The 15,175-nt window shown below is 38.6% G+C and overlaps 2 protein-coding genes across 2 annotated transcripts; both read left to right on the top strand.

Annotated features, from left to right (window-relative positions):
- Positions 1-2,930: 2,930 nt before the first annotated feature.
- On the top strand, positions 2,931-4,773 carry LOC104943620 (natterin-3-like). Its single transcript, XM_010769074.1, has 2 exons — positions 2,931-3,045; positions 3,683-4,773. Exons 1-2 carry the CDS (start codon positions 2,931-2,933, stop codon positions 4,771-4,773), a joined length of 1,206 nt encoding a protein of 401 aa, XP_010767376.1.
- A 1,774-nt stretch (positions 4,774-6,547) lies between these two features.
- Positions 6,548-12,117, top strand: ptrh1 (peptidyl-tRNA hydrolase 1 homolog). The gene is given in 6 exon segments (XM_010769073.1): positions 6,548-7,208; positions 8,749-8,968; positions 9,414-9,513; positions 10,126-10,171; positions 10,839-11,001; positions 11,004-12,117. Coding segments are annotated over 6 exon segments (804 nt in total). The 5' UTR covers positions 6,548-7,013; the 3' UTR covers positions 11,084-12,117.
- Positions 12,118-15,175: the final 3,058 nt, after the last annotated feature.

The following is a 15,175-nucleotide window of genomic DNA, read 5'->3' as shown; positions in this document are numbered from 1 at the left end:
AAACGCTTTTGAGTAATACAATGAACACAATAAGGGCCCTGACAGTGCAGTTTGTCAATGTTTATTTCACACAAAGACCTCATTCAGAATTAACTAAATACATTGATAATCAGTTTATGTCTCAAGGACGTACACCAATGGGCATGACATCAGCGATTTTCAATGATAGGGCTGTACATGCACAATGTCAGGGTTGAGCGGCTCCCCCTCCAGTTTAATCTTGGCTGCAGGCAACATTACGTAACAAGGACCTTCTTAATCAACAACCCACTATTACAGGGGATCTAATCATTTTGTTCCTAGCCTGAGCTTATCTAGACACACAGTATCTCGTCATCAATGGAGAAAGAGCGCCACAGCACTTTGGACCTCATGCAATCGTCTATTGCCTAGTAGATATGGGATGTTAAATCCAGGCAAATTTGAGTGCTGTTTTCCAAACAAGGATCAATAAATCATCCTGTAATCATTATCACCATGGATGGTCTTTTTACACTCCTTGAGAGCTTGAGCTACATGTTTTGTATTCAAGGACAAAGTAAGACAGAACAGCATGATGGTCCTTTGTATATCTGTAACTGTTTACTAAGACAACTGGCTAACAAAACAATAAATAAGGCAATGAAGTAAACAAACACACAACAAGTAATGCACTGTAATTTGTATATATCTAATTAAAACAATTTGTATGTAAGTAATGTATAACCGCGCAAATATCTGCATAGGAAGTAATCCAGTGGATGGTTGAGGCCAAAACACCAGACAGAGAACATCGTCTTGGACTTATTTGACAACTTACAAACTTATAACAACACTTGCGTTGTTATCATAACCCAAACCTCAATAATTCCTATTCCTTCCTAACCAAGCAGTTTTGTTGCCTTATCCTAGCCAAGTTATTTACTGTGAAGATTGGAGGTTATTTTAAAAAGAATGGATGTAATAAGTTAAATGTAACATGTTTTGTTGGATAATCTTGAGAAAATGCTTAAAAATGTACTTTTTCGGAAGATATCACTCTCACAATGTATGAGGAGATATGTTGAAATAATGACTTTGTATGTTCAGCCACCTTTTCTATGTACATGAAAACTAACATAATGTACCAGACCACACACACATACTGTACAGTATTTTCTAACTCCATGATATTCCTTAAAACAATCTGACTGCATGAAAATCAAACACTGTGTACATTTACATTATGACTTGGCAAAAGAAAAAATATGCAACACAAAGAATAAGCATATACACATTTTTAAATTGCAGAATACCGCAGGTGACTTGTAATGGGTTTTATTTTTAAAATATACCTTAAAGGGGGCCGTATTGTGGTTTTAATCGATCCCTTTTCCTGTAGTGTGTTATTTAGGTTGTTGTGAATGTAAATGGCCCTCAAAGGCTAACATCCCCAAGTCCTTTGTTTACTTCCTTGACAATGTGACATCACTGTGTTACACCCTTGCTTCAATTGGCTTGCTCTCCAACACATTGTGCCTTATAGGCTAAGAGGTGGGATATCTCTAAGAGGTTGACCAATCACAACCGAGCCGGCCAGCTATCCAATTAGAGCAGACTGGTCTCTGGCTTCAGACAGAGGGTGAAAAGAGGTGCTGCAGCACAGGCAGTATGAGAAAAATAAAGACTGTTTAATATTAAAACATTAAAACAGGTCACAGTAGAGGCAGAGAATACAAATATGAAACCTGAAAATAAGCTTATCACGCCTTGTTCCTATTAAGCCCTTCAGATGTCTAATGATGTAAACCAGCAAAACATACTCAGTTACACATCCTACTTCCCTTATACGAACTGTAACTAGTTATTTGGGGAAAATACATTGCCAAAGCTTCATGTGAGTATTTTCTAACACTAATACATTAAACTGAGCAGCAGGAGGGAGTAAACTTTGCGTCTGCTGCAGCTCTCCGTCCTGTTTATTGCGGGCAATAAGTCTGCAGAGAGGTTTTAAAACTCAGCACATACTGCAGGCATCGTCACTGCAGGAGGAACCTGTCAAGGTAAAACGGCTTCTCTATACCTGAATGAAGTGCTGACTTAAAACAAAATCCTTAATTTAACTGTCTTATTCTTTTCCTATAGTGCATGATATTGGTTGACAATCAGAACATATGAATAGGCAAGGCAAGGCATTTCCCTTATTATCTTGTATTTTGTTAATTTAAATAATCCTAAATTTAACAAATATACTAAATATGACTTGGCAAAATGAATGAGTTTTTCATATGCTATTAAAAAAAGAAACTCAAAATTACAGTCTTAACATCTATGCTTCAACATCATCAATATAATAATATATAGATTTCTGCTTTATGTATATGGCACCACCCTATCTCCTCCGGCGGAGACATAAATGACTAATTATGTTTTAATAAGAGAGGAAGCTTTTTAAATATGCACTATGTTATTTATCAGTTGCACTGTCCTTCAACTGAACTTCAACTATTGATCAGGAAGGATTAATGACCATGGCCAACGTTTTTGAGTTGAAAAACATGGTTGTACTGTATATGAAAACTATATTAATTGTTGCATTGTAATAATTGCTGAAACGGACTAATCATCTATTCCGAAAAAAAATCAACATGTGAAGTAAAACATGGACCTATTGGTGTCTGAAACCTCAAGCAGTATGGGTCTATTTTACTCACCCTTTTCCATGCAATTTCAAACCTGAAATGTGTGAAAAGGATCTTGTCATATCAAGTACTTTCTACAAAACTTAACTCGTCTCTTTCATTAAATTCATTATCATTTCAAGTATTATTGGTTGGCACGAAACTAGTCTGTCAAGTACACATACCAAACTGTAACCCAGGGTTTATAATTGGTTGGTTTGATCAGTTTTCCTTTTTTGCTACAGACTTTCAATGCTGACATTTGGGTTTTGTTTTTCTATGTTGGTCCAGATGAAGTGGTGTGTTGCTGTTGTGTTGGCAGTGTTGCAGCTCTGCAGCCCGGCGCTGCAGACTGACCCGCTGCTTTACATCTCCCAGATGCATGAAGGGAAAGAACAACTCCGCAGTAAGTCTTAACAATACAGAGTTTCCCATTTACCATTTTTTATTATGTTTACATGTTGCATTACATACAATATAAGATATACTTTATTGATCCCAAATTGGGAAGTGTTTTCATGTTGCATTCATAGAATTTTCTCCCAAAAGACAATAGTTTGCGTCCCAGGTGTAATCAAAAGTCAACACGTTTTTTATTTAAGTTACGGAAGAAATACATTACAACATTAGTATCTAGCAAAGTCAGTGGAACCCTCTTTATCAAATATGTATAACTATATATAACTACTCAATTTGACCTAAACCACAATATTTTCCTAAACCTAACAAAATATTCTATTTGTCTTAACCTATCTCTTTTTACGACGTTTAATAGAAAGGCAATCTTGTCGTTTTGTATGAAGAGATGTTAATCGGTCAGCTGTATGCGTCCTCGAAAATTAACACTACAAGTCTCGCAGAAGCAATTAAGTAAATGTTTTCCATGAAGGAAACACTTTCAAACAAAATACGCAGGCAAGGGAGTGAAAAATATTGTTTGCTCATGAGAAATACGCGTTGGTTTACCTTGGATTGAGACTTGATTCAGTCATCTTTTTTGAAATTATGGCAATTGATTTGATTCATCCTGTATTCTCTTTCAGAGGCATGGCTCAACCCCACGCTGGAAGATGTTGTCCCATCCCGGGAAGTGACCCAAGCTGCTGAAATGAGAGAGATTCTAGAAACTGAGACGACCACACACTCCTACCCCATGTTTGCTGAGCACACCAACCTCAAGTGGGTGACATGGAGCGGCTTCCTCCCAAGCGGTGCCGTTGCTATCTTCAACGGCTACACCGAACGCACTGACTACGTGTGCAAAGTCAACTGTGAAGCCGGGTTCTATTCTCCCAGTAAAGGGAACTTCTGCCAGTACCCATACGCCGACAAAGAGTACGCATCCACAAAGTTTGAAATGCTGATTAACGTTGACCACTTTGAGTTCCTGGAGTGGGTTGAAGAATCGTATGGATCAGTCCCAGGTTATGCCATCAGAACCTGCCCTGACTCAGATATCTTTGTGGGCAAAAATAAGTATGGTCTCGGCAAAGTGGTGACCCAACATGAGGCCTTCTTCCTTCCCTGGGAGGGCGATGAGTATTGGTACAAGAGTTACCAGGTTCTTGCGATCAACAGAGACAGCTACAGCCAGCACATCTCTCATGTGGAGTATGGCATCGACCAGATGGAGCTCTTCCACTATCCTCCGGAGGCCCTGCAGCTCGCCAAAGTCACCAACCTAGAGTGCAGAAATGTGGAGAAGACAGTGAAACTGGAGAAGACAAGTTCTGTGGAGAAGTCCTGGGACATTGGCAGAGAGACCCGCAATGGATCCATCTCCACCATGAAGGCCAAAGTGCCCATCCTTGGCCCAGGGACTGTGGACCTCAGCAAGGAACATTCGGTCACCTTTTCAGAGGGAACCAAAACGGTGGAGGCCATCAGTCACACCGTCTCTGTCAAGCTTGTGGTCCCACCCAACCACTCCTGCACCGTGAGGATGGACGGCAGAAAGATGACGGCCGACATTCCCTTCACTGGCAGGCTGAGCAGGACCAACCACAACGGGGACACCCACTGGACGTACATCACTGGAATCTACGACGGCGTGACGGTTGGAGAAATCAATGCTGTCGTGGAGAGATGTCAGCCGGTGAATGACGCTGTTCCCTGCTCCCCAACTCAAGACTGATGATCAGTGTGTTGTATTAAAAGGAAAATGTAAAGAAAATTGTTTCCAAATATATTACAATAAAAAATGTCAAGGACTCAGTTTTTTGTTTTCTTTCAAGTAAGATATTAAAGGCCAGCAGTTACTATCACCAACCTGACCCTTGAAGTCATTTTCAGATGAGTTATTTTGTAATACTACTTGTCAAGTTACAAGAATGTAACATGTATTAGATATCTATCTTTAAAGATTATTTTGGAGCCAGTTTAGCCTCTATTAGAAAGGGGATTCCTTAAATTCTTGAAGTACATTTGATAAGTTTAAATATATGACAAATGTAGTAAATACATTGTATGGTAAATTAAAGTACACTTATAAGAACCTTTCAAAATCAGGGATTAAAAAAATAAATAGGCACAAAATAAAATGATTATACGTCTGGACAGGCCACCACCAAGGCCACAGATCTTCAGGCTCCAGGTTCACAAAGTGGCAATACATTTGTGAGATGTAATTAAATACATTGGTGCTTGTTAATACAGGACTAGAAGTTGATATACACTTAAATATAAAAGCTTTAAGACATCTAAATTACCACCAACTCAAAAGTCCACTGTGCCTGTATTTTACTTCAAAAATACATTTAAATTAAAGAAAAGTAGCAAAGTTTGAACTTTAAAAATATGCTTGCCCAATAAGTACTATTTTAAGCAGAATATAAAATGTCTGTGTTACATAATACTGTATGGATATGCTTTAATATGCATTGGGTAAAGGTGGGCTAAATCTAATTTCTCTACAATTTCCCCCCTAAGAAGCAAGTCAAAATGATTTAATAATATCTTATGTAGCCTACATATACATTTGTAGAATTATTTTGAATCCCTATATAATCCAATAAATAATGGTTGCATAGTTGTTTTGTTGTTGTTTTTTCAATAGAGATAATGAGATTATTTTCACATTCTTCCGGCTAATCATTATTAGGTCACGCCCTGATAAATAAAGCAGGTGAATTCACTGATGAACTCCTGATTAGTTGAAGGTGTGTTTTTCAGGTAATGCAATTGCCCTGGCTGCCACCCACTCAGTTTTGACTTTGCTGGATTACTAGCAGGATTCAAATGTTAGTAAAATAACAAAATGTATAGTGTTTGTTTTAAAAGGATAAGATGTTATCGCTTCTCTGTAAACTGTACTGTTCTGTAGGCTAATACTTTAACTGTGGATCAATACGCATACTGCCTGAATCTGCCGGTTTGATCTCTCATTGGTACATTAATTTAGTAGATGAACCTAAATGTTCATTACAAAGTGTGTGCCCAACTGTGTGTATTAAATTAAAACGGAGCATTTTCTGTCAGCTGAGATTGTATTTCTGCTTTTTGAAACTAGTATGCTCATGTGTTTCTTTGTTATTGTCACACAATATTCTTAATGAAATATTCTAATGTCTCACTGTTATGTGGCCTTACATAATACACTTAAGTAAAAAACATGTTATTGTTATTTATTTTCTCTTAGTTTTAAATGCATTGCATTTGATATTGAGATAATCCAAAAGGAATTTTATATTTTGATATTTAGATACTTAGAAGTAACTAGTAATTGTAACAGATTACATTTTTTAAGTAACTCTCCCGCTGATAAAATTTACATTATATTGCTTTTGTTGATTGAAATATAGGCCCATTGTAATTCTCAGTCACCATGCTAGATGGTGCTGTAGCCCAACAGAGAATGAACAGCCTGTTCTCTCATGTTGTCTTTGTGGAGCTCGTTGACTTGTTTGGGAGGAGAGGCATGTCGTGCTGTTTTACATGTTGTAACCTCTAATGAGACTAGAGAATATTTTACAATTGAATTAGTTCTCAATGTGTGATTAGCCTAAACCGTGCGTTTGCTTTACTTGTTCAACCGCAGTGTGTGGCTCTTAAGTGTCTGTTGAGGTAAAGCTGTCTCGAGCTAACAATTACTGTAAGCTAGCCTTAGCAAGCTAACGCTAACAATACATGTTAAAAATCACACAGTTGTGAGATAAATACGATGTAATAACTTTTCTCCGAAGGGTTTAATGATTAAGTTTATCTAATACATTAAAGACAAATAAATAAAAAGTAAAAATACATTTCAGATATATTGAATCCCATTGAGAAATACATCTTATTAATCAATAAACATAGCCTACAGGGTATTCTAATGGGAATTTTTGGCTCATTACTTTATAAAAACGAATGCAATTTGACTGACCGTTTTTCTTTATGAGCCGATTGAAAAAAGTCACCGTTTTTGGTACATTGTGTCGGTATTTTTCACTCTTTTGTAAGAAGCTGTTGAACTTTGTCACAATGCGTCGGCTTTTAACAAGAGTCATACATCGAGTTTTGTTGTGTGGGCCGTTGAAACCGGCCATGGGCATTGAAGCAGAAATACACACACAAGGCCAACGGAGGCTGGTAAGTGTTTAACCTCAAATATGTTGCATACTGTCTACTATAAGAAAAGCAGACTTTGTCTACCATAGATTTTCTAAACCATTCAACCTGTCAAACTGGATTACTGGACTTCATAAATCCCACCAAAAACCATTCAGGAAATCAGGGAATTAAGCACTGTTGGGACAGTCCATCCCATATTTCACGTTTAAATACATGTTCTGGATCAACCCAGGCCACTTTATTATTCGATATTAAAGTGCTACATTCTTGTTAAATATCTAATACAGAAACGTGACAGCTTCAGCCATGTTGTTGTTACTAATGCAAGCTATCTTTAATTGATAGATTTTAGAATGGAGTTTGGTGACTGAGATGCAGTGGTGTAAACTAAAGTAGCCTACATTTACTCTGTACTGAACTTTCAAGGGGACTTGTACTTTACTTGAGTATTTCAATATTTTTGCTACTTTATACTTCTACTCTACTACAATTTAGAGGTAGATCGTGTACTTTTACTCCACTACATTAATTTTGTTCCTTTAGTTACTTTTTAGATTTGGAATAATGATGTGAAATATAATCAACACTTAAATACAACTTTTGTTAAACCTGGAATAAATTCCCAAGCTACCCTGCAGTATACAAAGTCATTAAAACTAGCTGCACCTTTACCAGCTTTGATAACACTTTAATGCATCAATAATAACAATGAAATCATATAATTCATAACAAAGTATTTCTTCTCTCTGCTACATGTACTTCTACTTTTACCCAAGTACAAGATCTGAGTACTTCTTCCAACTGCTTTTTCAGAGACTAGTCATAGTTTGTCCAAGGAACTTAGCCACAAAAATGGGTTTGATGGAGACTGAAAGACACAAAACAGGCATTGTAACTATACTATGATATATAAGTTGAATTCTTATTGTACCATGATAAGGACGATCATGAGTAATTTATGTTTCAATAAAAGAAAACTCTTTATTGTACATTCTCTTTACTGTACTGAGTACTGTTGGGGTAAAAGAAAATAAGAACTTAGTGTGTTGAGACAGAACACAATGTGTGCAGTGTGTCAGCTGCCCATAGAGTCTAATACAATGTAGTCTATATTGTAACTGTTAAAAAAACTGCTGCTGCTGCCAATGTAACAGTACCATCAGTACAAGGCAGTGACTGTGTGTGTGTCCTGTGTGTTTATGTCAGCCCTCTCAGCTGGCTTTCTCTCAGGAAAACAGTACATTTACCATTCTCCTTTAGGGGGTTCAACCCTTTCATTGGATGTTTCTCAATCATCTGATTCAACACTGTTAACAAAGGCTTTGTAAACGCACAGCTACTTGTTAGTAGAAGAAATTCATTGTTAGTTTTCGTCTTTAAATTAAATCTACGCCGGGTACATTTATTTATATAATACCATTCTGTGTGTGTGTGTGTGTGTGTGTGTGTGTGTGTGTGTGTGTGTGTGTGTGTGTGTGTGTGTGTGTGTGTGTGTGTGTGTGTGTGTGTGTGTGTGTGTGTGTGTGTGTGTGTGTGTGTGTGTGTGTGTGTGTGACAGGTGGTGGGGCTGGGTAACACAGGGATGGAGGGTACCAGACACAACGTCGGCATGTCGGTGCTCGGCGCGCTCGCCGCCCGGCTCGGTGTGGCTGACCGTTGGCGTGGCGACAAGCACGTGTCCGGTGAGGTCATCCTGTCAGGGGTCGCACAAACACACGTGGTGCTGCTGCGGCCCCGGCTGCTGATGAACATCAACGGAGTGTCAGTGGCCAAAGCAGGTGAGGTCACTGTGTGTGTGTGTGTGTGTGTGTGTGTGTGTGTGTGTGTGTGTGTGTGTGTGTGTGTGTGTGTGTGTGTGTGTGTGTGTGTGTGTGTGTGTGTGTGTGTGTGTGTGTGTGTGTGTGTGTATTGCAAAACAGGAGGGTGTTTGTGTGAAGGGATGATGAACTAATTGCCGAAGGGCTTATTCTCTGCTACGTTATGTCAGCTTTTTAAAAATATTTCAAAAGTTTCTGATTTAATAAAAGGCACTTTGCCAAAGTCTACTGCTTTCTTTTATTCAACAGTCAGGGTTTTCTTTCTTTCTTTTTTTGTACAAATTTAAGTTCCTGAATTATTCTTATGTAAAGCAATATGGTTGTCATTAAGGGAAAGATTCCTGGTTACATGTTCTTGAATATTCAATATGGATGATATAAAGTGTCTTTTTGTCGTCCTCTGTAGCTGCTAAATATGGCATCAAGCCTGAACACATCCTGCTGGTCCATGATGAACTGGACAAACCTCTGGGGAAAATCGCAATAAAACATGGAGGAAGTGCCAGGTTGGTTTTCATTCGCATCCTTCTCAAGATCTCAGGTTGTCTTTAATAGTTCTACCTTTTGCAGTCTGAAGGTCTGGAAAATTATAACCTTTAATGTGTCATGCTAAAAATACCTGTTTGACCACTCTGCAAGAATCAGACCTCACTGCTGGTGCAAGACATAATTACACAGATCCATTTCTTATGTGATTGTTGGAGCTATTCATTGATTTTATATTATTTCATAATCAAACATTTATTTTCTTGCTTTTATTTTAAATGCAGCTTTGGGCACCCAGTGATTTGGGCATAGAGTAATTAGGTGTTTATTGGAGACAGGTGGAGGTGGGATTGGATCACGAGAGAGGGCAAATGGGTTCTTATCTGGAAAAGCCACAGGGCATGAGAATAGGTGAAATGATTGTTCTTTGTACTATGAAATAAACGAAAACTAAAAACAACAGGATTTTTCTGCTACAGTGACATTTTTGCCACAGATGCACTTGAATCAGTGTTATAGCAAATATTGAGGCTCCCTGTAATGTTTTTGTGGAAATGACAGTTTGATGACCTGTGTTCAAATTACAGTGAAAATAAAAAATTAACTTTGACCCCAAATCTTCTTGTTCACAGAGGTCATAATGGAGTCCGCTCCTGTGTAGATTGCCTTCATACAGATGTAAGTGTCACTGCACAAATGTTCGCACGATTATTTGCATTTATTAGGGACAACCTGCTCCTCTTATTTGGATTTAGTTTTATTCTTGGACATTATAGTATTTCTTTGTATTTCTATGTTTGATTACTTTTATAAATGTAAATCTGCTGGTTAAACTCATGGTAAACAGCTCAGACATATTTCCATAGCAGTCATGCAGATAATCTCATTAAGTCTCATCCTCAATAGGCTTTTCTCTGTTTTTAAAACACAACAGCAATACGACAAAGTTACAGAAAGACAAGACATTAAGGCAAAGGAACAATTACATTAGATATAACTTAGTTTATCTAGAAGGCAATCTTTGCCAATGACGCTCAATAAAGTTACTATAATAATATCCTAATGTATACTGGTTATGCGTACAGTAAAATAAAATATACAAAAATATATATAAAAGCGAAAAAGAAACTCGCTATGGATTACCAATTTAATCTGAAGGAACTTTACCTGTGCTTTTTGCTGAAACTTTTACTGTAAAAAATGTTGAAAAAAAAATAGTCAACATTTTAATGTATCAAAAAATATATTGGTCTTTTAAAAATAAATGAAATCAAGCTCAAAACAATAGACCGGAGCTTGATCATGTGAGTGTGTTAGTGGTCTCATCCTCTTGTCTCTCCCGCAGGTGATGCCTAGACTTCGGGTGGGGATCGGCCGACCGGAGGGGCAAACGGTGGAGCGCCACGTCCTGGGCCGATTCTCAACCGAGGAGAAGAAGGTTCTGAACTCTGTTCTGGTCCAAAGTGTGGACATCCTCCTCTCCCAACTCTCCCTGCAGGACTCCCCGTCCCCTCCTTCCCAGCAGGGGGCAGACAAGCAGCACAGAAGACTCCCCTGCCGCTCACAGCTGAACCTAACTCAAAAACATGAACCCTGACAGAGAGAGGACCTTTACTGTGAATGTATTTATTCTCTGTCCTGAGATAAATGAGCCAAAGGAGACACATTTCTACCGAGCATGATTACTGCTCCAAACAATACACTTGATCCTTCTTCTTGGTAGTAGGAGTGTGTGGATGGATGCCACAGCCTCCTTAAAGCAGAGCTGCAACTGATTATGTGTGGTTTTATTTAAAGATTATAATTTACTTTATCACATTTTGGAAAATAAGCGAAAAAGAATATCAAAAGTATTGGTTACTATGGATAAGGAGGTTGTGTTTTTCCTTATTTCGGCATGATTATTGATGGACATTGATAACTAAAAAAAGCAGAGCTTATGTTTTTGATGTGAAGTCAGGAAAATCTGATCTATATCGTTACATTTTAAAATATTAAACTTGACTGGCAGAAAACATGTATCGGGAACATTCATACCATTGTTGCCTGCTCTGTGTCTACTCTAAAGCTAATAGAGATTAAAAAAAAAGTAAGATTTATATACATTTATTGTCCTTAAAGTAATACATTTTAGTTTTGGAGATACATATGACATTTCAAGTGTTTAGGCTACCATTATTTTGGAAATCACTTTCATATTAATAACAAAAAAATAAAATGTAGTCATAAATGGTTATCTGCAAGGTGGATTTAAAGGTATATAAATGCAGAAAATAATGTGGCACTAAAGGAAAATTGATTACTGATGCATTTTTGATAAACTGCTATCAGCTGATGGATCTAGCAGGAAACTAACAGACGTAAAAAACAGATGTATTGATGCGACATGGATCTTTGCAGAGTTAATTCTCTACTTGAGGAATCCTGCTACCGACCGAAGCTGGACTTTTTTTGCTGTTTTCTTTCAGAACCTCATATTTTTGCACATTATATTTCACTTGTCAGGACTCAAGCCATGCCCTAGAAACACAAATGTCTGTACTGAGATGCTCCTCTGTAGTGTGAGCACTGGAAATATCTTATTGTATCTGACGTAAAAGATAAAGAATGTAAGCATACTGTAAGCATGGTCTCATTTGTGTATTTTTCATGTGTGATGGTATTTAAGTTAATAGACTACCAAGTGGTGCGGCTCTTAGAAATCGAAAGTCAAGAATTGCACTGGAAGAAAACAAAAAGCTCTTGTTCTCCTCTTTTGCGTGTGAAAGTGTCAGCGAGCCTCCTCATGCTGTCAGCCGAACATACGCTTCTCCTCTCATGCTGCTCTCTTCCATCTTGTCCTCACTGATGTGGCTCTTTGGGCTAAAACATATTGATTTCCCCTTTGCGATTGTCACACTAATTACACTCTTCATCAATTAGATGCCTTTAATGAGTTGCATCCAGTCAAGAGGCGCACTGCGTTCTCACACAGTAGAGAATGCCGGAGGAGGGAGGCTTTCGGTGTGGGGAGGTGGCGGACAAAAAAAGCCAGAAAAGAGCATATAAAACAGCGGAAAGAGTCCGACGAGCTGCTGAATGAGGGAAATCAATACAAATGGGGCCAGTAGATTGCGATGGAGGGCTAAAGAAGAAAGGCGGGCGAGAAACAAAAGGGGCCAAACATTGTTTAGAGCCGGTTTGTTTGAGGCCTTCTGTCCTGCTGTAGCTCAGAGTCACAATAGCTGCAGGGACACACTTGTGGACATGAGGAGAAGGGGGGGGGGCTCAAAGGAAACTTCTTCCACACACACACTGAACACCCCTCACCCTCCTAAAACCCCCCGTCTTTCTTTGCTGTGACCCTGTTGAGCCACCCTCCGCCTCCATCAGGCCACTTTCCCAGCCCCTCCTCGCTGGTCAGCTTTAGGAGGCTTCACCAGTGCCTTCAATAGCGTTTCTTCTGAAAGGGCCAAAGGTCAGCAGTGGGGCTGGACACCTGGGTCTTTAGAAGAGACCCTAAACGTATTCAGGAATGGGACCCCAAACCTTCCCCCATGCTCTACAGTCAGGCGTAGCAGGCCTAACAGTGGCCCGGTGGGGGGTCTTCCCACAGATGTGCTAACCTTTCAGAAACATACAGGCCAGCTTTAAACTGATGAAGCTAATTAAGTAGAACTACATAGAATAGAACATATTCTCATTTACCATCTTTTAAAGTTGAAATCGTACATTTTAGCCTTGCAGCTCAAAGGATGGAGATGAAGGTTGGTCAGTCCAACACTTGTGTCCTGACGGAAATACCTCCACAACTATTGGATGGATTGCCATGAATTTAGGTGCAGTCTAATCCTTTGAGGACTCTTACCATCTCACTGTTGACTTTTTAATTTAATTTAAATATCTCAACAACTATTTGTAGGATTGCCATCGATTTGCTTCTGATACTCCAGTTTAAGAACTACAAAGAATAGAAAATGTTGTCCTGACTGAAATACCTTGACAACTATTGAATGGATTGCCATGAATTTTGATGCAGTCTGATGCTTTGAGGACCTTTCCTTTCGTACCAGTGTTGACATTTGTGTTTTTATTTAAATATCTTAACAACTTTTTGAAGGATTGCCATTGAATTTGTCTTTGATGTGTTGACTCGTCTTGGTGTTCCCCAGAAGATATATTATATTGAATTTTCCAAAAAGGTAAAAAGGTGTCACCTATAGAGTGGTGCAGTGAGCCAAAAAGTTAGCATCGCAAGGGGTCCTTCGATAAAAAGTAATGGGATGCTCCATTCAATCGCCAGAAATGCAAAAGCGTTTCTGCGGACGTGCATGATTTGGGTAGTTTGTTCCAGAGTGTTGGGGCATAATAGCTAAATGCTGCCTCTCCATGTTTTGTTGTTACTCTCGGAACCGATAGCAGACCCGTCCCAGAAGACCTTAGGCACCTTGATGGCTCGTAATTATGTAGGAGTTCAGCAATATACTTTGGTCCTAAACCATGTAATGATTTAAAAACTAGCAATAGTACTTTAAAAGTAGCAAATGTTGCATGGATATCGTTGGGCCACCGCTGCCATCAGATTGACTGATTATTAGTATTTTACTTTCAGATATCTCAGCAACTATTATGTATTGGCTTTAAATTTGGCACAAATTGGTAGATCATACAAAGAGGAAGAATTTTACACCTAAACTACCAACTAGCGCCACCATCAGGTTCAAATATCTTAGTTGGTTACATCTGTTTATGATCCAGGACCTGCACCAGCCTCAGCTATACTTAATTGTGTTAATGTTAATTACGAATTGTTTGCATGCTAATATCATACACTAGATGATAAAACTTATTAAACAGATGATAAGATGCAAACATGTTGTCCCTGGTGATGTATCAACAAGAAAACTAATTCTCGATGAATGGCCACTCTAAAAGACACAGTTGTTCTGGTTCCATACGGAAAGTGGCATCCCGACTACATACTGACCCTATTACCTTGGCAACCTGTAGCACCCCCAACCTGCTGCAGAGGCATGTGGCTTCAGAAGTGTCAACATAAAGGACAACAAGAGTGACTCTTATTCTTGGTGTGAGGAGTTTGAAGTGTGGACATCAGCAGTCTCCAGCTGAGTTGCAGGCACCAGTAGGGGCCCCATGGAAGTGGAGCAGAGAGTAATATCCCCAGGACCTCACACTCGTAGTGGTTTTTATAAGTATATTGTGATGTGTATACAATCAGTTTTTTACATTATTATTGGCCTGTTCCTTTGATATACTGTAGAGAATCTATTGTCTTATGACTGTCATCATTTCCAAGTACATACAGTAGAAATAGGGCTGTTTTCTTATTTCCGCAGCATTATAATGCGATACAGATATATAGAATAGAATATAATCCTTTATTGTCATTATACAGGTATATATATATATTAAGCTATATTCTGCTTACTGTGCTTATTTTATCCCCATCAGTGTAGGTTACCCTCATGATAATAACCTATGCCCTATATATTATCCAATAATATTTCTCCAGGGACTGAATAGCAGTCTTTAGTGACCTTAATGTATTGTATCTCTTGTTGTAGTACTGTAATGTTCCAGTAGGGACCTTTAGTATCTTTCAGCATCAATACCATTTCTTTTTACAGTAGCCTACACTCTGAAGCCGTGATGATTTCCGTGTGTTACAGTGAATCCAGGCCC

The sequence above is a fragment of the Notothenia coriiceps genome, unplaced genomic scaffold, assembly GCF_000735185.1.
Source record: "Notothenia coriiceps isolate Sejong01 unplaced genomic scaffold, NC01 NC01_scaffold00006343, whole genome shotgun sequence".
Classification (NCBI taxonomy): Eukaryota; Metazoa; Chordata; class Actinopteri; order Perciformes; family Nototheniidae; genus Notothenia; species Notothenia coriiceps.
Note: the sequence above shows the minus strand (reverse complement) of the source record. Positions and strands in the feature narration are given on the sequence as shown.

Excerpts from the sequence above, each read along its gene's own strand:
- LOC104943620 (XM_010769074.1), top strand. The coding sequence starts at position 2,931 with ATGAAGTGGTGTGTTGCTGTTGTGTTGGCAGTGTTGCAGCTCTGCAGC. Across the intron at positions 3,046-3,682 it reads AGGGAAAGAACAACTCCGCA|AGGCATGGCTCAACCCCACG; the intron begins GTAAGTCTTAAC and ends ATTCTCTTTCAG.